Source organism: Antedon bifida, chromosome 6 (assembly GCF_963402885.1).
Source record: "Antedon bifida chromosome 6, ecAntBifi1.1, whole genome shotgun sequence".
In the NCBI taxonomy this organism is placed as follows: Eukaryota; Metazoa; Echinodermata; class Crinoidea; order Comatulida; family Antedonidae; genus Antedon; species Antedon bifida.
Genome location: NC_136231.1, coordinates 15,336,131 through 15,361,190, shown reverse-complemented (window position 1 = coordinate 15,361,190; position 25,060 = coordinate 15,336,131). Strand labels below are relative to the sequence as shown.

General features: G+C 33.8%; 1 protein-coding gene across 2 annotated transcripts; it reads right to left on the bottom strand.

Moving 5' to 3' along the window:
* Positions 1-279: 279 nt before the first annotated feature.
* On the bottom strand, positions 280-24,594 carry LOC144845408 (uncharacterized). 2 transcript variants are annotated; one of them, XM_078702710.1, is made up of 30 exons: positions 24,180-24,594; positions 18,267-18,505; positions 17,959-18,081; positions 17,535-17,706; positions 16,860-17,096; positions 16,200-16,484; positions 15,645-15,836; positions 15,360-15,452; positions 14,526-14,816; positions 13,907-14,354; positions 12,437-12,759; positions 11,643-11,930; positions 10,408-11,359; positions 10,005-10,306; positions 9,587-9,868; positions 8,685-9,492; positions 8,101-8,405; positions 7,459-7,801; positions 6,827-7,122; positions 6,562-6,703; positions 5,969-6,291; positions 5,450-5,651; positions 4,876-5,213; positions 4,617-4,788; positions 4,108-4,505; positions 3,601-3,628; positions 2,732-3,153; positions 2,561-2,591; positions 1,762-2,174; positions 280-1,080 (listed from the first exon to the last, which is right to left on the bottom strand). In XM_078702710.1, the coding sequence occupies exons 1-30, from the start codon at positions 24,394-24,396 to the stop codon at positions 809-811; spliced, it is 8,937 nt and encodes a 2,978-aa protein (XP_078558836.1). In that variant the 5' UTR covers positions 24,397-24,594; the 3' UTR covers positions 280-808. The 2 variants fall into 2 exon arrangements, with proteins under 2 accessions (XP_078558836.1, XP_078558837.1); XM_078702711.1 differs by having other exon boundaries at positions 10,408-11,356.
* Positions 24,595-25,060: the final 466 nt, after the last annotated feature.

The following is a 25,060-nucleotide window of genomic DNA, read 5'->3' as shown; positions in this document are numbered from 1 at the left end:
GTATTTGTTGGAGAATATTTACTTTCATATTTAATTCCATATTTTAGCGCCAGCAGCTTTAAACGACGAGTTCATCTGGTGTAGTAGGGTATTGTTATATTGAAACGTTCTACTCCACGTGTTAAGTGGGTATGAATATCACCAATCAGCTCAACTTCGTTTAATAATCTTATTGCAGCTAACATATTTTATAATGTAATATCAAATGTTATAATTTTCTTCTGTGATGGCTGTGTTAAAGACGATGTTCTCAGTTAAACCACTAAGCATACACATACATCAGTTGTTTCTATTTATTTACTACGTTTCGATACTGAAAGTCTATAAATTAATCCTATCTATGAGTTTTACTTCTGGAAACGATATGGGAGAGATATTAATTAAATGATGAACAAAAATAAGATAAAGGAGTACCAAATGCGAATGCAACACTTACAAATTAAATATTAGCAGGACATTTGTTCGTAGGAGAATTCACCAATATTGTCTCAACGGGCATCTTATTACTAGTAGCTACCCGGTTAACTATTGCAAGTCATTGACAATCAGAAAAATTCCTATTTCATAACATATAAAAAAGTCCTGTAGCACACCAGAAGAAGAGACTTATTTCAATATCCCTCAGTACCATACTCTCTGTAGTAGATCTTAGTTCTAATATCGCTTATATTATGCGTTTATGATATTTCGCTATGTTTGATCTATCAACATTAGCCTAATAATTATAATACATGATAAACATTAATTTACAGTTTGTTAGAAATCCATTGCTTATTTTTACAGAACCTTTAAATATTATTTGTTAATCCTATACTAAATTAATGAGCATATTCTGTTTGTCTATTCCGGCTGAATTTTTCGCTGTACATGTGTATGTCCCTTCTTCTCGTTCACTCGTAACTTGAATGCGAACTTTATTCCTATCTAATGAAATATTATTAGTACTCTGTAGTATTTCGCCGTCTTTTGACCATTCGATTGTCGGAGGTGGGGATCCAGTCACACGACATCTTAGAGTAACTGTTGACGTTTGTCTTGCACTTGAATCCATTTCAAGCTCTACTTCTACTTGCGGAGCCACTGAAAATGTTAAACCAATACATCGTTATTGTTTATTTTCTTTCGTATCGGTAGTGTCATCAGGGAAGAGTGAAATTACAATTGTAAATTCATTCTTCTCTGATACAATGGATTAAACAATGATGATGCAGGTGCTAATCTGTAGTATATCTTCGCTTTATAGCAGTATAATTATGAATACTTATATGCACTAACTTTAGCATTAAAATGGCACGGTAATCAGATAAGGTATATAGAAATAATAGTAGGATAATCTTCTATATCAAATGTAATCCTATATATATATTAAATATAATAAAATCTTAAAAATTGATTAGCGTTTACATACATGCCTACATAAAAACTAATATTACCATAATATAAAACAGATTAAAACTGATACATTATGATAATAAGCTAATTAAATTAAAAAACCGTAATTAAAAGGGAAAAGGATTCTATATATACTATTACATGCATTTCATCTATCAATGTTAAGCGCACTATGTAGCCTTTTTAATTCTACTAAATTAGTGAACATGCAGTCAACATATAAAATAAAAGTATTAAAGTAAGTAACATTAAAAGTAAGTAATATATGGAAGCTGGAATTAGTACAGATATGTTTAATTAACAAACAGCCTTTGTATTTAATATATATAATAATATATAGTACATGTTTATTCTGGGGTGAAGACTCACCCTCAGGTAATGACGAAACACCGAGCTCAATACAGGTCGGGCCCCGTATATCTGAAGTCCAGGGCAAAGTTGAACAGTCAGTCAAGACATCGTCACGGCCACGTAACAATACTTGTAATGTTTGATAATCATTATAACAATATTCGTTATGGAGTTGTAAGCATTCCTCTCGGCAAATCTCACGTTTCTTTGCCCGGCTATTGCAAACTGGCAACATTGTAAGGCATATCTCCTTGAAGAGGTAACCACCACAATTTGATTCCATTTCAGTGTCTAGCAATTCCTTGATTTTAAGAATCTCATTTTCAATTTCCGACTGTTTTTGTCCACTGCTAAGGTAGATTGTGCGTCCGGACAGGTACTTAGAACACACTGTTCCTTTGTAGGCCTCACAATTTCTTGTAGGCTGTGGACTATCCAAAATTGTCCAAATTTATAAGTGAGCATTATCATTGACACGTTGTCTATGTTTTGTACATTTCAACTAATTATTGACATTATATAAACCAAAAGAAACATAATATGAAACCTATAGGAATACTTTTCTTATCATTGAAGTAAGGCAGGCCTTAATAAAATAAAGTGATATTTGATTATGCATATAATTTGGCCAAAGGGACATACTGATACAATATACATGGTAAAAAAACATAATAACAAAATAACATTGATAAAATTTACATTTTTAACGAAAATGTGCGACTAAATTCATGCAGTGTTGGGTGTTTTTTTTACAGAAATACACAAATAAATTTATATTGCATTATTATGGGTACGAAAATAATAAAGTGTGCATTACCTTGTAGGAAAAACAACATCAGTTTCGGTTGCTACAAAAATAGAAAAATACTTTTGTTGTAAATACCTATTAGACGATGATGACGATATACAACATTGGTTTTCACCTGCTTAAGTTAAATATAATCTATTGTACATAAGTTTCACAGTATTAGGAAGTGATGACGCTTACCTCTAAATTCGCTTGATATACTAAGAGTGGTGCAGCTGTATTTGCCAGATTGAGACGGCAGAGACAGACAGTCATTTAGCTTGAATACACTATTATCTAGTTCATCCGTAGCCAGGGTAGCTCTGAATTCTTCGTAGCAAATACTATTCGAGAGGACCTCACAATCCTCGCGGCATACCTCCAATGGCCTGTCGTTGCGGTTGCAGGGTGGAAGAGCCCTCAGACAGATATATGGAAGGAGGTAGTTGGAACACTGTCTGCTCACTGAGCCTAGGGTAAGGACTGCCGTGAAAATAGACATAACATTAGTTTCGATTTTAGCTAACGTTAATCCGGATTTGATGAACGTGTTCCTGTTTCCAACATATTCGCTGCAAATCCCGTCAGAATTATAAGGTCTGCATTTGCCGGCAGGTTTAGACCTAAAATATAAAATAAACACATATACAACTTACAGTTTCATCTGCCGAACTATAGGCCTAGTACAGGCAATCATTTATTTATTGAAATAAAATAATATGTTCATGGTTCTTTTTTATATAAACCATTTCCTATTAATATTAGTAAAGGGTCCTATTACTTAATTAAGTTCCAGTTAAATAGCTATTTATGTCAGATTAATGACAAAAGCACTGCAAAGAATGTTGATAAAATGAACAAATAATATTCAATTTCCTACATTCATATTCAGTACGCGAAATTTTTTTTTCGTACACGAAAGTACTATTTAACTTCCATTAAATAGTGCGTACTATTGCACGCCATGTGACCCAAAATCGTTCGATGAAATGACAAGAATTTAGACTAGTTTAGTTTAGGTGTATAAAAACTGATTATTCAATCAAAATTAGAATAAATGGAAAGCTTACCCCGCAGTTGGAGACCGATTGGTGTTGGCTAAAAAATGAACATTGTTATTGATTATAAGTTGATTTATTTATGTGGTTGAACATATTAATTACTCCATTAAGCTGTCATTATTCGTTTACAGTTTAGGCCGAATAATGCCTGATTAACGAGAAGTAGGCTAAATGTATGTAGATAAACTATATAACATAAAAATATGTTAAGCGTTTTTGTTCTTTATCTTAACATATTTAGTTATGATGGGTTGGTTAATTTTTTTAAATAAGAACTACAGAATGACTACTGAATTTTCTTATGTAGAATTAATACTGCCTTGTCGAGTATTTATAGTGCTAGATAAATATTTAACGAACAATTGATTGACATATTGTATATCAATTAAACCCTACAAACAATCAATAAAAATATTAAAATTAAGTCACATTACATCAATAAAACTAGGGTTAAACAACATTAATACATTGAGAATTTTCAGTTATAGAAGGAACAATTATGTTATATATACGTACAATTCGTTAGTCCCACTGTTATGCATTGGCTGTCTACGTTCACTGATGATAAAGTACTGCAGTCATCGTATGAAGGCATCCACAGATATTGTCCAGGATATGCGGCTTTCAAATCAGTTAGGTCACGACAATAGCTTCTTGTGAGTACAGAGCAATCCTCCTGACATATGCTTTTACTTTTACCGCTATCGTCGCAGAGGGGAAAGGCTTTGAAGCAGAGGAATGGCTCGAGGTAGCTCATGCATTGTAAGTCAGTTGCTGAAAGTGTTTGTAAAGTAGCCTGAAGCTGGTAATCAATTGAATATAGGTCAGAACCGCCGTCAACATAAACCATCTGAGATTTTAGGTAACGACGACACACGGAGCCAGTGTATACCACACATCTTCCACCATCCGGGCTGTGAAAAAAGAAAAAAAGTTATGATGCTATTATTTGGTGGATGTAAATAGTTAGACTAACGTAAACGGAGAAAACAAAGAGATCTGTACGTTGAAATTAATTAATATACCTTCCTTCCGGTTGCCCGCCATTGTTTCCAGTTTCAGGTCTAGGTCTGTAAACGGGAGGAGAAGTCACTCTCTCTTCTCCCGTTGGTGTTCTAGGCCGTTGAGGCTTTGGCTTTGGTGTATTTGGAGTTTTCGGTGGCTTATTCTTGTTAGGCTTTTTCTTTGGTGGTGGTTCTAAGAATAGAAAAAACAGTTTATTATGTAGGCCAACAGTATATCAGTTGTCAATTTAAGAGTGAAGAAGCTATGTGGAAGACTTACTGGATTGAGAACCTTCTACCACACTTAATTCAGCTTGTACAATTTCTGATATGTCTACAACTGCGCCAACGCAGAGGTATGTACCGGCATCTTCGTGTACAATATCTTTGATAACAAGACGAGACCCCCACGACATCTGTTTAATACGAATGCGTTGCATATCATCTTCTCCAGCTTCCTCGTCCATGAAAATAAGAACTCCATTCTTGAACCAGATAAACTGAGGTTCTGGTGTACCGGTCATTCTGCATTGGAAGACGACGGATCCACCAGTTACTCCGACTTGATTTGGCATGCTAGCATAACATAATTCACCGTTGCCACCAGTAATGCATTTTCTAAATAGGAAACATAGAATTACTTAAGTAGGTGATCAAAATCTTCAGAAGCAGTATATATTTTACGGTACTAAAAAATGATAATTTTAATCTAATTTTCTATACAAATCACTATCAATGAAAAGAGCAGAGAAAGTATAATGGACATAGTTTGTAAACGTCGACGCTATATATATATATATATATATTGTGAAAAAAAATCACCAATGATTTGAACGTCAAACAATTGTGCTTACTGGACGCTTGGTCTGGATGTACTTGTTGGCAAGAAGACATCTGTAGGGTCAACGCCTTGTGTTGTCTTTTTTGGTGGCCGCGGGGCTGTTGGCCTTGGTGTCTTCTTTGGAGGCTTGGGTTTTGTTTGGGTCGTCGTAGGTCTGTATGCTTCAACAGTTGTGGTTGGTGCTTCTGTTTCCATTTGTGGAGGAATTGTTGCATCTAAAATAGAAACAAATATTATTTAGTCTTTACAATCGGTCTGAATAACAAAACAACTTAAAGCCAACTCAGAGACAGCGTCGTACGACGAGGCCCGACAAGTCTAAAAACTACGCCCGACGCTATCTCAAGACGACTCGACCCGTCTCGTCGGGATCAACTCAGACAGCACCAACGAGTCAAGGCAATTGGTCGGGCCTCGATGTACGATGCTGTCTGAGTTGGCCTATACCGGATCCAATAAGGATCCAAACATGATAGAAAGTAAATGTTGTACCCTTTCAATAACAAACATAAACAGAGAAAAAAATACTCACATGGTCCGACAAGCAGCCAAGCCTTTGTTTCTTTAATACCAGCTGCATTGATCGCCTGACATCGATATTCACCAGTATCAGCCTCTCTCACGCCTCTAAAAGCTAAGCGAGAACCCCAATGAAATGCCTTCTCTCTTATTAATCCAAGTTTTGTTGGGTAAATTCTTAATCCGTTTTTATACCATCGATATTCAGGTTGAGGATCTCCAAATATTTGACACCGGAGCGAGATACGATCATCTATATCAACCTTCTTTCCAACTAACTCGTTTGACATGCAAAGTTTTGAGATTTCTCCAATACAATCATGTTTCTTATTGTAACTGTAATTTAAATTTTTATAAACAATTTAGACATTAGATATAATATTTTTGAGCAATTATTATCTTGTTTGAAGGTATTATAGCATATTAAACCATTACTTTCTAAAAAGAAAACACATGTCAGTGTCTATTCACTAATAATACAAAAAATGACGATTATTAACATCATTAGACAGGGGTTTATGTGTGTCCACATTATCACCATTATTATGCATGGCCCTTGATTTTATTACAGATGTTATCATTTGATTGATTACGTCATTAACTTACGAGTTTGTTACTTGAGTTGTAAATGGATCGGTTGGTTTGTAGGTGATTAGAGGTGTTGTTTTTGCCGGTGGCTTTGTTCTTGGTTTAGTATTCGGTTTTGTTCTTGTGGGTGTAGTAGATGGCTGCGGGTATGGATTTACGTCTAAAAACGAAAATCAATTGCTTATAAACAAAAGAACAGTAGAAGGGCAATCTCTGATACAGAACGTATATACACCTTTACAAGTAACAAAAAGAACAAACTATCAACAGTTTATTAACTCACATGGATTGAAGACTTCTAGAGTGGCTCGCATAGACACCGTTTGATAATCATTAAGACCATAACAAGTGTAGATTCCTGCATCACGCAAAAGCGCTCGTTTGATGGTAAAACGTGACCCGGTGTCCAAAACTCTCTCTTTCATTCGACTATCATCAAAGACTAATGGTGCCCCATCTTTATACCACAAAAACCTTGGTTTAGGTTCGCCAATGATTCGACAAAGGAACACTACCCTGTCGCCAACCTCAACACTCTGTTCCTCCATGTATTTTTTAATTTCTACATACGGCTCGCCGCTGTATACAAAAACAAAGTCGTTAAAGTGTATATACGTTATTATTTGTATTCTATAATAATTAAAATAGTTATTCTACCATCGAAATGTACAGATAATCTGTACTTGTACTAACTATAAGGGCACTCAGAGAGCGCAAACCTCTGCCTAGGCATGTGAAAATGTAATGATGTGTTCCTATACAGCTATGAAACCATCCTTTAAAATCTTATGAAAATCAAGCAATACCTTTTTGAGTAATCCTGCTAACTAACAAATATAGAAAGAAACAAACACACACAATCGACCACATAACCTCTCGCTACTCTGACGGAGGTAATAAAGCAAGTTGACTCACCTACGACTAGAATCCCATGTTTGAGATGGTCGAGCATTAAGATTGCCAAGTCTGTCAGTTTTCGCGTCTTGGACTACCTCTTCTGGTTCAATTCCAGTAACTCGTACCACAACACTCTCATCAGGCTTCTGCATCTGTGGATCATGTTGCGATACTCTTGTAACCTTTGGAGTTTCTGCATCAGGTGTAATGAACACCTCCTCCACTAATGACGGTAAATGAGTAGTGTATGACGATGCGTACGATGATGATGGATCGACATCCTTATTACTTCCAGGCCTGACTGATCGCTTCATTACTGTGTGCCCGTTTTCAGCGACTGGCTTCTGTGTTATTCCACCCTCTAAAAATGTCAAAAAAATATGTCTACGTATTATAATATGGAAATGTTTTGAATTGGTTATTACGTGAATATCAATTTTTTTTTTGCAACAATTATTACCTGTGCTAATATATTACACCAGCAAAATGTACAGACAACCCCCATAATCAGACAAGTTATCAATATACGGTACTTATAAGAATTCTAATTTGTGTCCTTTCCTCGAATAACTTTGAAGCTCGTCTCTTCCTAACACAATGTAATGATCTAAAACACCAGACGTTAGGTTACATTATAATGACATAATACAATGCACTTACTTGGAACAACAGTAATATTTCCAGATGTTTCTACAACATTGCCATGGTTGAGAGCAATGCAGGTATATCTGCCTGCATCCGACATTTTAATTTCCTTAAACGTGAGTATTGACCCTTTTAAATACTTTCTCTCCTTAATCTTGTCACCTCCTATGTTCAACGGATTTCCATCTTTGTGCCACAGGAATGTAGCTGATGGGTTAGCATCTACGGTGCATCGTAGATTCAAGCGATCATCGACAAATGCAATGACGTCTGGCAAAGGTCTTATTAATCGCAGATACGTGCCGTCGTTAGCAATCGGTCTATAATAAATAGTATACATATTGATAGTAATATGCTATGAGAAATGTTTTTGTTTTCGATTATACTTAGATAAAGTGGAACTGATAGATGGTATGATTGGAATCTATAGTAATTATAAAACATATATATTATATAATTTAACACTTTGCCCAAGTTAGAACACCACTTTTATAAATTTGTAGTAAAATAAAGAATATTTTCTATTCGCATTATACCTAAACATTAGTATTATAATTCAGTCTTATTTCTTTTAAATAAATCAGCAAAATAATTAGTACCCAGATGTTTGAGATTCCTCATTTTCGTCAAATTTACTTGCAACCGGATCCGTAGATGCTGTGTCTGCTGGAGGATTAGTATTCAGTGGACTGTTTTTCGTGATTGATGATGATGTTGACTTCATTGCATTTGCCTTTTCTGGTTCTTCTGTACCTTTAGGGATATTAGTGGTAGTGTAATCAGTATCGTCAGTAACTGGTTCTGGAGATGCGTTTGCAATGGATTTGTCATCCGTTACCATTAGTTCCGGTTCTGGTTCTGGAGCTGCGGTTGATATTGGTTTAGGAGCTGAAGTTGATATTGGTTCAGGAGCTGCAGTTACCATTGGTTCGTTATCATCAGTTACCACTGCGTCAGGAACTTCAGTTGCCATTCGTTCAGGGGCTGCTGTTGCCATTGGTTCATGATCATCCGTTACCACTTGTCCATGAGTTTCAGTTGCCATTGGTTCAGGAAATACAGCTGCTATTGGTTCCGGATCATCAGTTACCATTGATTCTGGAGCTGCAGTTACCATTGGTTCAGGAGCTGCAGTTGCCTTTGGTTCAGGAACTGCAGTTGTCAATGGTTCTAGATCTTCATTAACGAATGCGGCTTCGGGAGCAGTAGTTACTAGCATTGACTGACTTTTTTCATCTTTGGTGGCAGTACTGAATTGAACTTCTTCCAGACTTCCAGTAGTAAATTGAATCCCCTCTCCGGTATCTGCATTGGTAACACCAACTACTATTTTGTCATTGACAGATAAAGTTGTGGAATCAATACTGGGCGAGGACGTAGAATCCTTGGGTGATATTGTAGTGGGTTCTGTAAGATCACCAAAGAGTAAATAAATAGTAACAAATATTGTTTACATTTGTTAAACGATATTTCATGATTTACTTTACGGTACCAAACTTACCCAACGGCGGTGTTTTCACCATGATTGGTTTGCTAAACACGCTCGATCTATTGTCTCGTTGCATCTTCACTCGGAACGTGTATGCCGAATTAGGCAATAGTTGCCTGTAGTAAGTCTCTGTTCTGGTTGTGGAGAAATGATATTTTAATCCGCGATTAACTTCATTGTAAAACCGGACAACGTATGTTGCGCCAGATGCAATGTAATTTGGTTTTGTCCAAACCACAAGTGCCTCTGTTGATGACTTAATAATAACCTGAATATCATCAATTTTTGCAACTCCTAAAAATATATTTTAAAAGAAACAATAAAAGAATTGTTAATTTAGCAAAATAGAAAACTTGGTATTTAACATAGTATCCCACTAGGTACACAGAAATAAAGATACAGTTTAACTCTAAATACACAAATGTTTCACCTCTGACAGACACAGTGCCCTCTAGACTTCTCTCTGCAGCTGTATTCTTGGCAACGCATGTATAACGCCCTTTATCTGACTCTGTAATATTCTTAATAATAATCCTTGATCCCCATCCAAACGTTCTATCCTTAATGCGACCTCTTGCTACTGGTATCCTTTTCCCTTCGTGGTACCATTCATATGAAGGAAGTGGAAAGCCTATGACGAAACATCTCAATGTTGCCTTTCCATTATAATCAATTATTCGGTGTTGTAATGGGGCTGCAACGGTCAAATGTGGTACCTCATCAACTGCAACTCTGTAAAAAAAATATTTCGACGATGATTTATTGATGATATTGATATATATGTCGACTATGAAAAACGTTTACACTAAACATAATGATAAATGTCCTCTTACTCTCCTCCATCCATTGGATTAACAATGTCTTCGTTGTTGACGTCATCATCATCTACTATATATGTATCTGTTATTGGCATAATAATATTTTCTGTTTCATCAACGGTTAACTTGTCGCCGTTTGTATCAACTGAGAGAGATTTTGAATCACCTTCCATTACAGAGATATCAGTAGCTGTTTCAATGTCCTCACCCAATGCAACGTTTTTCATTGTTGTATCGACATTAACAACAATACTTTCAGTTACAATGGCAATGCCACCATCGTCATTTTCGTTACCGTCGTAATTAGGTATAACAGTCGTACTCTTAACAGTTTCTTGATTTTCACCGACGTCTTCAATTGGCTCAATATCGAATGGTGTATCAGTCTTTAATTCAGGTTTTTCTTCATTAGAAGTATCAATTCCATCTGTTTTATCTGTTTTTTCTTCAATGCTTACCGCCTCCGAACTGTCTTTAGTATTTGTGTTTGCTTTCAATTTTTCTTCGACGTTTATCTCTGTTGAGTCTGGTTTAAAATTGACACTTTCAATATTATCTTGTTTATTTGTATCATCTTCTAATTTGGTGATTGTTGGTAAAGTAGATGTCCGGTCTGGTTCAGGTTCTTGGACATCTTCTGGTGTTGGTACAACATAATGGTCATCCCCACCATTAGCATGTTCCTCGGGTTCTGGTATCATTTCTTCGCTATCTGAACCGTTGTTGTTTTCTTGTTTTTCAGTAGGGTATGTATCGGGTGTTTCATCAATAGTTACACTCACTTTATCAGCATTATCACTTCCATGCACTTTAGATTCGGCGGTTGTTATCTCCGGCTTTAATGTTGTTTTTTCTACTTTCCCATTCATACCTGGTTGCTCAGGAGTTTTTGTAACAATATTTTGAGTGCTTTTTCCTGTAGTTTGATCGTCGTCTTTATCAGTGGTATCATCGACAGGAGTATCTTCTGGAATAAATTATGGAATACATTTTAATTTGACGTTTCAAAAAAATAAAAACTATAAATTAGAACCGGAAAAATGTAGTTAAAATATAATGCTGTACTTCTATTCACAACTTTCAACCAAAGCAATATACTCGATATTATCCAGTTTTTGTTCTAAATGTGTAATTTAGCTCCATTCGTATTTTTACAACCTCATGTTTAGGTCTATTTCTTCTAGTGTTGGGGTTGTTCCAGTCCTTTGGCAGATTTTTGGATAAATAAAAATTAAGAGCTCAGTACCCACCTTCTATAGTCTTGATAGATACCGAACTGTACGGCCCAATCCCCTTTGATGTTACCGCTCTTACTCTAATTACATACTCAGTATTTGGCTCTAAGTTCTTATAAACGAGCTCAGTAACGTTGGTGTCAAACTTGTATGTTTCTGACGGCAGACTTAATGTGTGTATGTAAACAATGTATTTTAAGAGAGGTCCATCACTGAGATCAAGCAATGGAGGAAACCACTTGATTGTTACTTCGTTACTGGAAACATCTAGTGCTTGTAGGTCAGTCACGATTCCTGTTGGACCTATAGTAAACAACGCAACAGACGTCTAAAAATCTAAATATTGTCAACAATTATAGTGGGTCTTATGAGATTGATTAAACTAAACTTAGTTCATAATTAAATTAGTAGCCGACTTCACACTTTGTGTGTTTGTTTTTAATTCGAATCTATACATCATATATTAAAGGTCGATACATAAATAACATGATAAAATATTAGGAAAAAACAAATGAGAAACATATGAAGATTAATATATTCAGGACAACCCAATTAATCCTAAAAAAGAATTAGTTTCCATGGAGTCCGATTAAAATATTAAAAGCACAAAACTATGATGGAATATGAAGAAGCATGAAATAAATAAACAAACTACAGTGATTGAATATATGTTCCTCAGGATCTAAGCATGACATTGTTCTTCAAGTTTACTAAGTAGATGTTTCTTTAATTTACATTTGAAAGTGGTCTTATTGTTGATACAGGGAAAACATGGGGAGCATTTGATTACAACGTAATAAATAACTTACCAAACCTGACGTTGAGCACAGCAGATGTATCTATTTTACCAGCTCCGTTTTCTCCACGACATGTGTATTTTCCCTGATCAACCAGCGTCAGATCACGAATTGTGAGACGCATTCCGCGGTGTGGAATCATCTTCTCTCGGACACGACCAGATCTTTCTTTGATGAGCTCATCATCGAGATACCAACTGTAATTAACTGTAGGACTTCCTTTTATACGACAAATAAAAACTACACGACCTTTAACTGGTTGTGTAACATCTTCAAGCTTCTTCTCCAGAGTGATAAATGATTCGCCACCATTTCCATTATCAGCCTCAGTTTCACTAAAAAGAAGATTATAGGTAAAGAAATTAATCATCGTCCAATAGTATACAGACTTAGGTCGTCTCCAGTTCCCACCATGGTGGATATAATTAATAGGCATCACTAGCTCTTTTTTTAGATATGTTATAAGTGAATGTTTTAAGGTTTTTTATTCATGTATGGTTTATAATTTTATGGTACGATATCTAATTTTAATAAGATGTTTCTATTTTTATAGCAATTTTAACTAATTTTTATTTATTTGTAATACAATTCATTTCAGTCTTTGACTGTCGTTTTGTAATATATTTTTATATACCGATTAAATAAAAAAAAAAAAAAAAAAAAAATAATGAATGTTTATGAGTGTAATGGTACAAATAATGGCATGAGGTGAATGATGAAAAGTTATCAACGAGGCAACGTATTCCATAATCTAGCACCACGCCTTATGAAAAACTTTTCTTGTTATATTCTGTTTTGCGTTTATCCAATGTTAATACATTCTTAGATCTTGTATTGTATGTGTCTAGTTTGGGTGTAAATAGTTTAGATATGGTGGTGCTTGATTATGGAATATTTTATACAACATTTTGGCTTCATTATTATATAGTTGAGAATTGAGTTTAAGTTTTGCAGGGCTTGTGTACTTGTTTTTGTAATAATTTCGGCTGCTCTGTTTTGTAGCATTTGTAGTTTATTAGTATTTTTTTATTTGATCTGCCCCACACAATATTACAATAGTTAAACTGTGGAGAGATAATAATATTATACATCAAGCAATATACATGTTTTGGGACGAGATTTGAAGATTTTTTTAAGTAGTACAAGCCTGGTAATACTTTACTTTTCTTGCAACTATTTCTATGATTCTGATTGTTTAAAATAAGGAAATCGATACTTAAAGAACTATGATCAAAATTAAATAATTAAGCCCCGTTTTAACAAAGTTGCACAAAATACTGTTTGATAAAACAAAATCAAGAACATGATCAGAACAAGTAGGAAAAAAATTACATTAAAACAGATCACAAGAATTCAAAACAGTGTTGACCTTTGGAATTATTAGATGCATAACAATGTAAAACATCCTCATTCCATATAATTTCAGGTATGTTAAAGTCATAACATCATTAAACAATGGCTAAACAAAACGTTCTGACTTACGCTTGATCGTTTACTGGATATGCAATAATTCTTGCCAAACTGTTATTAAATAATGAGTCTTGTTGTTCTACAGCGTCTGGTTGTTGATTTTTAGTGACGTCATCAGTAATATCTTCATCCAGTTCATTCAGGATCTCTCCAGATGGCGTTGGTGAGTTTGTTTCAGTATAAACTTCCACTTCAAAAACCAGTTTACTTTCTGATTGGCTGCCTGAGACAATATTCTTGTCACTAGTTGTTGATTCCACCATAGTATCTGTTGTAGATATCTCGTCCGGAATATCTGTTGGTGCTGCTTCTGTGTTTGTAATTATATTCCATTTAGTAACATTCAGTCGTGTCTGTGGATCCACTGATACTTCTGTAGAGTCTTGAGAAACAGAATCTATATCCGAGTTTGTCTGATTATAGGTCGTGTTTTGGACAGGATTGAGACCACTTGAGAGACCTAAACAAATATTGAAAGAGAAAATTATGCGCAATTCATACATGCCAAAGGTATTCCTGCAACCCTTAAATTTCCAAGTGTACTCTTATCTTAAATTATTAAAGATGTAGTACACCAATGCCTTCCTATGTGGAAATGATGGCTCATCCACTAAATTTCTTTTCTACCTACCCGCTGTTGTTCTAAAAACTGATGTGCGGCTGAATGGACCTTGGCCCATTATTGTGTGAGCAGATATTTGAAAACCATATTCTGAATTGGGAAGCAGGTTCTTGAAAACAACTCTGGTTTTGCGGGACTTAAACCTGTATCTTTTCCATGGCTCGGTCATAAGGAAATGTATTGTAGTATATCGAATAATCTTTCCGCCACGCATGGTTGCAGCGGGTGGTTGCCACGAGATCTCTATAAGCGAATCGGTGGCCTGAATGGCATGGATGTTTGTTGGTGGTGCAATTGGTCCTGAAAATAAGAACAATTTATGATATTAATAAAAGTGTAAAGCTCTGTCTACACTATCAAAATAGTTTGATAAAAAAAGTGTGATGTGCCCAAATATGGTAGTGATACGTTCAGATATGGCAGTGATATAACGTCATCGTGTCCATATATGGGCACATCACATTTTTTGTCACATAAAGATTGATTTTCCATGATCTAGGGCTTAGGAACTAATTACGTGATGTTAATTTACTGTGGGTATGTGGGGACATTGGTTTCGGTGGAGTTGGTCCTGAGGACGACCAACGACATAACATGCACAGATCCTAGGTACGTTCGTCGCAAATCGAAATCGCTCTATTATTACTGATCAGTATATTCAATTTTGATTATGACAACAACATTTTTATTCTTTTCGATATTCAGTAGTAACAAATGTTTGTAACATGATTTCGTTAAAAAATAGTTCACTTGGACAATAGATATTGTATGGCACATTATTTTATCAGTTATGTATTGTATTATTACATAGTGTTTTAATACACCGTATTAATATATACTTACTGTCAGAAGGCGTTATGACGGTGACAGAAAGTGATTCTCCTACGCCAGCTTCGTTGACAGCGGCGACGGTAAACACGTATGTCAAACCTTTCGCTGAAGCATTGGTGGAAATTAAATATTTATTCACAAAATTAATTAAACTTATACTTTACCAAAATAATATAATTGCAATGATTGCACCGTGATTAAAACAGTCTTGACATTAATTCAACATATTAGTTTCAACATAAATCACTAACATGAAATACATTTTATAAATTACTTAGATATAAATAAAATACCAACCTAATTCGTTAACTCGATATGATGTTACATTTGATGGTAGTAGAAAATCAATAGGTGTATCTGTGTCCAATCCAAACGAAAACTGATATGCAATCAAAGATTTGGTAAAAGTGTGTACTGGTTCGTACCAAATTGCCTCGTAATCACAGTCCTCAGCTTCAAATACGATAAAACTCGATGGTCTGCTCGGAACTTGAGCCAAATAAATATGTAATTATAAGTAAAATTTACAAACCATTTCAATAATATATCAAATTGACAGTTGCAATATTCAAGTTACTAAATACTTATAGACCAACTCAGGAGAAATGTGATTTCATATACACTGTTGTCTAGTACTAGTAGTGGATTGTTCCTCTTATTATTTAAGTTACTGTAATTGTAGGCATTCATTCTACTTCAATTTTGAAGAGGTTTGGCCCCTATCAAGCCCTGGATGGTGTATTCCCGACTGTACCCCTAATCAGACCCAGCTTCCATGTAGGCCTGTGCCTCCAATTGGTGCTTCACACCAGTATTTTTTTGTGATGATGATATAATATATAAAAATCCTACCTGGTCTCCATTGAGAGAAAGCCACTTTAGATGACCTCTGAAATGGTTGATTCTTATTAACTCCTCGTACCGTAATGTAGAAATGATCATCTGGTGGCCGTATTTGCATAACATAATGGGCGTGGTTTGCGTTTTCTTCTTTTACAAAATTTGATGAGCCCATGTAAATATTTCGCAAAACTTCACCAACCAAAGAAATAAATTCTACCTTCTGAATAATATCATGGGAGTGCCATACATTAGTTTCAGTGTTTTCAACTTGCATAAGAATGACATTTTGTGAACCTACAAATAAAGAGAGAGATTATTTAAACAAATACAAATTTAGACATACATTGGTTCATCTTTTTATATAAAATGATGTACACATCTTACAATAAATATTATGCAAGCATGAAAGAGATGTTTGATATACTAAATAGTGCATCACTCACGTGCATTTTTAATGTTTAGTTAGTTAGTTTCAAACACAATAATATATGTCAGTTAAATGAAATCATTAAAAGTTATTTAATGAATATATGAATATGAATAAAACTTTTAGTCGCCTTCGTAATAGGAATTTATGTGCACTTTAATTAGAAAATTAGTATAAAAATAAACTAAATATTGACTGTTACAATTATTAATTGTTTGTAGAATTTATTGCAGGAAAGTTACCTTCTGTTGTGTACGGCCTTTCCGATGCCTGTGTCATATTGATGGTCTTCTCATAGTAAAACCTATACCTAATATCAATAGGGCTAGGTGCAAATCCAATGACTTGAACCAAGTTATCAGTAGAGCTAAATACACTGAGTGTATATTCAGTTGGAAAAACGTTCTCAAGAACAATAATCTGTAGTTTGTTGGAAGCAACGATGTACTCAAAGTCCTGTTCCGCTTCAAGCTTCTTACCTATTGAACATAGATTATTCAATAGTACGAATCATATTAATAAATATATTGATAACAGATGACTGATGATTTGATACATCCCATAGAAATATTTACATGCATCAAATGCCAAATTACAGGGAAAAACAAAGCTGTTTGATTTCAAGTGAGATACAACAATAAGCAAACGCTAATAAAAAGTAAAAAACATCAAAAAGTAAAAAACATCAAAAGTAAAAAACATCAAAAGTAAAAAACGTAAAAAGTGAACAGCCAAACGTAAACGTACAGCTTCAGACTGAATTGAACTACTCAATAAAGTATCATCATTCCTCTTTTATTTCCAATCCTAACGTCAAACATTAAAATTGAAAATTGATTGAAAGTCTAAATAATAATATGGAATAAAATAATGTGATTTTGTATAAAATTATACTGTAATGTATATTATAAACTTACCGTCGACGTCTGAGATTGATATGATTGGTTCGAGGCCTGATAAAATCACTATTAGTTGTTCAACTGATTCATCAACGTATAATTGGTAGGCACTAACTCCTGGTGTCGATAGCGTAGGAGATAGAAGACTGACGTCATCCCCGTAATCAAAAGTTTGAATGAATCGAATAATCTGTTATTGAAAATATTATCCCGATATTAACATGAAAAATACAGATATTTTACATCTTAAATTAGTTGAAAAGTTACTATTAAGAATAATCCGTAAAACTTCCAGAGATGATCTGGGGGTAATGGGTTTGAGTCCCACGCGGACACCTATTCTCAAATTTACTGAACAGCATTTAGTATTTAGACATTCCTGTATTTTACATTATTGACAAAACAAATATAGTTGTACAAAATACAAAATGAAGCTTCCAACCTGGCTAATGTTTTGAGTTTCCAATGAAAATATGACCCCTGAACTAACTTCTGTGACCTCGTCTATTAACTGACGTCCATTGCGGGATCCATCAGAACATTCATCGGATACAACAAAGATAACCTACAAATTAAAACTTTGTAAGATATGTTCAAAAGGAAAGAAATACTTGCTTAGTTAGTAAAATGTAAAACTTTTTTGGAATATTAATTAAAACGGTTCAACTTGCAAACTGATTCTGTTAACTTTATACCGACTGGGTATTATTGTCTTTGAATCGATTGATTAGTTAAGATTTTTAAACTTACCCTGAGCTGTTTCTTCTGAATAAGATCAAATAATTCAGGAATAAAAGTTCCATCTGATTTGACACCTGTTCCGGTAACAACGACCACAAGTGAATTTGAAGCAGAACTGTTGAGAGCACTGTACAGCGGCAGAGAGTTGATGCCACGTGTTGAGCAATTCTGATTGTCGTAAACATCTAGAGATCTTACCGAATCTTGAATTTCAATTAAGCTGTTTGATTCAATCGGAATTGGAACATCTAGAAATATGAAAGAAATAATGTCATTCAAAGTACAATACGCTTTGTACCTAATAATATAAAGATTTGGAATGAGCCGCATTCTCTGCCAAGGTGAACGCTTGTTGTAAAACTCGAAGTTCATCAAAATAGCTGTTAATTTGTGATTTACACGATGTTCGTATATTAAAATAACTTTTGGTAAAGGTTTAATACAGTTTGCTATAAAAAATGCATTTAAAATGATGGTAATTATAGTAAAAAAAATAACCAACATAGAGACAAATGAGCAGTTGTTTAAACATATATTTTCTATATTGTTATAGTTTTGTTTATGTATAACATTTTGATAAAGTGGTATGTTGGTGAATTTTAACCCTGTCTCTGAGAAATATTATCAAAGGACAACTGAACTGCCGTCGGGGAAATATCTAATTATATCTATTAATCCCATTACAAAAAACTACAAAACTGTTGAATACGATATTCGGAAATGAACCCAGCTATGCACTATGAATAGATCTTTGAATGTTTTATTTGAGACACATGCCAAGCCTATGTTTTCTCAGTGTTCAGATGTTACTTCGCGCTGTGCCATGTTCTCCAGAAGGCCTACACCAATCCAATAATGTTATCTATAATACATCTGAAGTAGGTCACGGTGTTAAAATAATGTTAAATCATGTCTTTGTGTCTTGTTTTTCTAATTAATTGAATTGTTTAATTCACGTGGAACCTGTTGCAAGGAATCACAACAGAATGGTATCAAACATTGTTCCGAACAGCATCAACTAATCTAAGATATGTTATCTTGAATCATATAACATAGAAACATGATTTCCCGATAACCAAATTCATGTTTAATAAGTTGCGGCATGCTATTGAAATTCAGTTTGGTTAGAGAATTATGTTTATTTATTTCACATTTCCTATAAAAACATGAAGTAAGAGACAACAAATAAATGTGATGTTATCAACATTATAAATGTAATTTATTAAATGTCACTGAACTATTAATGATTTGACGCAAAAATATGCTAGCTAACGTCAAATTCCTTCACAAATATTAGCGATGTTGTGTTGTGAAACGAAACTCTGTATATTGAGTTTATACGCATGCGCAGATTAATCTTTTGAGTAAACTACTGTCTCCTTCAAGCTACGGTACCAAAGGTAAAGTTCGCTTTCGGCGCCATAAAGTTGTACGCAAAACTTTTGCAAAAGTGTCAATCATCTTTTACCGCTGTTGGTTTTCACCAACGCAACTTGGTAATGATCCAGGTAAATGGGGTACTGGGTATTTCGATAGAATCACAGCACGTCCGGTTAATGCTAACAACAAGAAAAGTGATACACTCAAACTACATTCAAACGTTTATACGCACATTTTATGACACAATAATTAACATAATCAACATACAAAAACAGCATTTTATTACTTTACCATTTCGAATACCATTTGTAAGATAATTGCAATTAATAGGATTCTGTTACAGATTTGAATTATGTTAATACAGTAAAAATAGTTCCTAAGTGTTCCCATGGAGTTATAATATGCAGTTATTTTTCTTCTTAACATGAACAAACAACAACTTCGCAAGATTCATACATACATAAACATATTAATTACGTCAAATCTCAGGAAAATTCCAGGAATGTTACCAATTCAAAGATTATGCCAATGACTGAACATAGGCCAGCCTATTAGTTGCGGATTTTTGTTTTTGTATTTTATCTATTTCATTATTCATCCATCGAATTATATACAAAATTAAAAATAATTATCGTGCATTCTATTACAAACACGTGTAATCTTTCCAACTGTGGGTTCAAACCATTCTTACGAATGTAATACTAACGCCCTAAAACCTTGATTGTTTTATTATCAAATTGTATCAAATGGCTAGATAATTAGGTCTAAAAATAGGCCTATAGCTAAATTGATATAGGGCTATAAAGCTTGCTACAAGTTTATGTGAAAGAGAAAAAAGTATTAAATAATTCGATATAGGATTAATTATTTACATTTTAATTATTTTTTATTATATCAATTTTCCTTATTTAGTTATTATAATTTGCTGTACCTTTTGGTCAATATCCTGTTTTCATCAACTTTAAACTTGTTGCTGCCTGTCATGCCAGCAAAATTAAATGCTAACCAATCTGAAATGCAGAATATCTCCACAGTTTGCGACGCCGTATTTGTCACTTCAATTATCTCATGTTAATTTGTTTGCAATTTAATTTGCTGATTTGATTTTATTCTGCAATACATAATCAAATGTTTCCATGTTAACTTGTACATAATATGTAAAGAATGTGTTTCATACTAATGGTAATGTAACGTAATATAACACCTGGAGCTAAACTGACCAAAATCGTAGCGAATAAAAGCATTTCCGTAATTTAATTTGAAATATAAGAATATTCCTTAGCATATTACAACTTGTTTTTAAGTAATATTATCCTTAGAATATGATTTTGAAATTACTGTTTTAATACCAAATTGTCTTTTATGGACTTAAGGTTGTGAAAACAAACATGTCCAAGAATAGTTGAAACAAATCTGATATCATAAGAATGATTCATTAATAAACTTAGTGGGCTGAAATTAAATGTTTTTTGGCAATATTCCATAACATTAGACAGATATTGGAACAATTACCCATTAAATATATTTTGTAGCCATACATTTTTCCATAATTTAATTGGTTTGGAATGTATGCTAGGAGCAATAGACGTGATGTTCCTTTAGAACCCCGTTCCTAATCGAACCTAAAGTTAATTGATCACCTGAACTTCCAAGCACTGATGCACTTTATAAATTAAGTTAATTCTTAAAACAACAAAACAATTTTTATTCTTTGCATAAGTTTAGCTTTTATAATTAATTTTTAAATATTCAGGATATGCCTATATTAGCTATAATTATTTGTATTCACCTTCGATCTTGTGTTTCTAAGTTACACGATTATTTTCAAAGAATGTGATCCTTTTTCCTTACCCTAAGGTATCTCCTATGTTAGAAATAATATTTAAAGGTCAAAGTTGACATACCTTTAGAATACCTTGTAAACTTTCAGTATAATATATCAGTGTACAAAAGCAAGACGAGTTCATGACATATTAAAAATGGATTGAGTATTATAGACGACAAAATTGGAGAAACTAACAAAAAGTTTCAACAAAATTACAAAAACGGATGAACAGATTTAGAAAATCAACGATTAAAACTCAACAATAGATTAGAGCACCTGCAGTAAGTAATAAAGTACACATGTACCCAACGAAATTATTAAGGATTTTAATTTAGTAATTACGGGATATATCAAAAGTTACTATAGGTTAATTTCACCAATTCAAATTGGAAGCTATCGGTTAACGATACCCTGACTTATCAGGTGCTGATGTTGTAATCTCCTTCTGGTATTCATTACCACAAACAAAGTAATTTTACCTAATTGGGAATGAATTTAATTGGTCTTGACAAAACCATGTTACAAATGCTTTATTCCCATAGGTACGCGTGTGTGTTCGTTGTTACAGCCTTTTTAAAGCACTAACTAAAGTTTAATTACAGTTAAAGTTGATAAAAAATGTTAAATTAATACAAAGATAATTTTAAACACGTGTAGCCTGAACTTACAAATCGATTTAGAACAAATTGGAGCTGAATTCAATGTTGAAATAAGAAATAAACTTAAATAATACAAACGGGGGCCTGGGTACTTCCATACCATCTCTCAAAAACATGTTCAAAGAAAATAATTACCACAGGCTAGATCACTGAGAATATGAAGAATAACAACAACGTCAGCGGGAAGCCTGATGGAAGTACTAATGTTCGTAGTGACCAAGACAGATCATACCACCCAGTAGCCTAACAATTAATAGTTATTCATGTTAGATTCACAATCAATATATTTAATGACTTAAAGAGTTAAATTCTAATATAAACTTCATGGTAATAATATAGTTGTGTTTTGTTAATATAACTTTGCAATAATGTTTTGTGAAATAAAATTGAAATTAATAAACTTAGTAATAAAGTACTAATAACTTTGCTGGAAAATGATTTTCAACATTCATATTAAGTTGTTATCATCATACAGTAGTACCACCTTACTACATTCACTAAATAATTCGATTTGCTGCAGCATTTGGCACAACCTTCTTCTGTATGGTGACTTGATTACAGTTCGGTTTTGTGTTCTGAGCATAAGTTTAGATATTAAGAATCAACCTATCCAAACGGTATATAATTATGCAATTTCATTCGGTCTTCTTAATTTGTGTACATGCATTGTAATTGTCAATATAATTATATTACACAAAGCACGAACCACATCACTCTTGATACCACTTGTGGAGATTAGTCAACTGAAAATATCCCACCCATCAAACATATAATAACGTTTACTCAATAAAATGTAATTTGGTAAAATTACTTTTAGCACGTAAAATTTAAATAGTTTATTATTGTTTTCTTTCAGAAATTCAATTCAGCTTCAAATGTTTAATTTCCTCTGTGATTTCTTTATAAATGCATTCTTAGTCAAATTAGCTTGCATATCAATAATACGTCCCCAATATAGATATTAAAATTATCATTATTAGACAAATCTGTCCTGGATTAGTGTTTGCTGAAAAAGGTCATATCTGTTAACAATTCAATTACGGTCTTTGGAGAGAAAAACCCCAACAGAGATCTCACCCAGAAAATCGCGAAATTTAAATGATTAATTTTTATCTCAACGTGTTCATTACTTGCTATCAAAACATTTCAGATTGTTTTCATTAGCTTTTGTCATATTTATGGAATACAAAAACATTTTTAATTGTATAAACAATGGGTCTTTCCTCAGCAGAGTAAGCCTATACCAATAGTTGTTAACGAGTATGTCCACATTACATGAGCGGTAACTCTGAATCTTGCGTCGTAAGCCTACGTGTAGCACGCACGTGTCGAACACAGGCCTGTGACAACCGAACTACCTTTCAGTTTCCATTAATTTGACAACATCGGTTCAAGGTTCTCCGACGTAAAATTAACTTTTACAGGTAAATTTCTTATCAAACGACACCGCTAAGGTGAGATTCTTCTCCCCAGGACTATTAATGATCTATTGCTACTGATAGCATGCCATAGGCCTATTTCATGTTCACCTTTACGGCACGATTACACACCAAACTGTGCCGAAAAATTAGTTATCGCAGCGAGACTGTTTTATGTTCTACTCATACTCTACTCACATATAGTCATATGGACATTTCTAAAAAAATATATGTTTTTATATTACCTGTATGTACAAGTCTTGTCCAAATAAGAAAAGGAAAAAAATTTTATTTAAGTGAATTTAATATTTATGAGTCAGGAGCAATTATTTTTTATTTGCTTATCTGAATGCACTATGACTTAGGCCTACTTTCAAAAGGAAGATTTGGGAACTACACACATTAAATAAACTTTTAAAACAGAACAATATTATCTTTGTAACTACAATTATTGAGATATGAACTTGTCATGTCAGCCCACAGTATAGTTTGCAATATTACTATTTAAAGTGAGTGGGTTGGGATTGTCTGATGGTTAAACATTTAAAAGTGTACGTTAGAAAATTTAACCTACCGTAGTAATTACAATTTCACTACAATTTAAATTATACAGAAGTAAATAACTATCACATGTACATACCATACTCTGAAAACGATTGCAAGACATACTTCCCCTCGTCGTTAGAGTTTGATAATAAAAGTCCATCTATTACATCGATAAGATATTCTACGTACGATTCATCATTAGCTTCAACTACGAATGTTTTCTTCGGTACATTTAAAGTTAATGGTTCAAGTTGAGCATAACCCAGTTGAAGAAAAACAATCAATGTCAACAATTCACCAAACATCCACATTGTAATCGAAAGATAAGATTGAGAACCAACAAAAAATATCTTGAAAGATTATGACAAAGATAAATTTTCCTTTTAAAACTCTTCCATGTAAACAAATTGCTGGTTAACCATTACCTCTGAGGGTCTAGTAAAAAATAGAGCAACTATCTGTCCATCACTTATTACGTAATAAATCAGTTCAAACTGTCCGCATTATATCCAGTTGAGCTGAGTGCAGTTGGAAGATAACTGGAATTGAGTTTCAGAAATGTTAAATTGACCTGTAGTTCCAAACTCTTGCGAAACTTGTGGATATCAACAAAATGATAGAGGAGCCCGCCCCCTACAGTGTTGAATTAATAAGCAGAATGCTGTTGTTATTGGCACTTGCCCCGCACAGAGTTGGAAATGCGAGACGATTAGATTATTTTTCCGAGCTCTCCTAGGGTTGACTCGTCCCCGTCTGTCATTTCTCAGAGTTCCTGACATTCCGAAGTCACAGTCGGGAACATTATTTTTACTACTACACTTTGGTATACGAATAAGTAAATATAACTTTCACTGTCATCTAAACTAAAAACATTTGTCATTGTGGCGGAATCGAGTCCAGTAAATATCCATTGAAACTTTCTTACGAATTTATATTTTAAACATAAATAAAAATGTTACCGTATTAAGTGTTAAT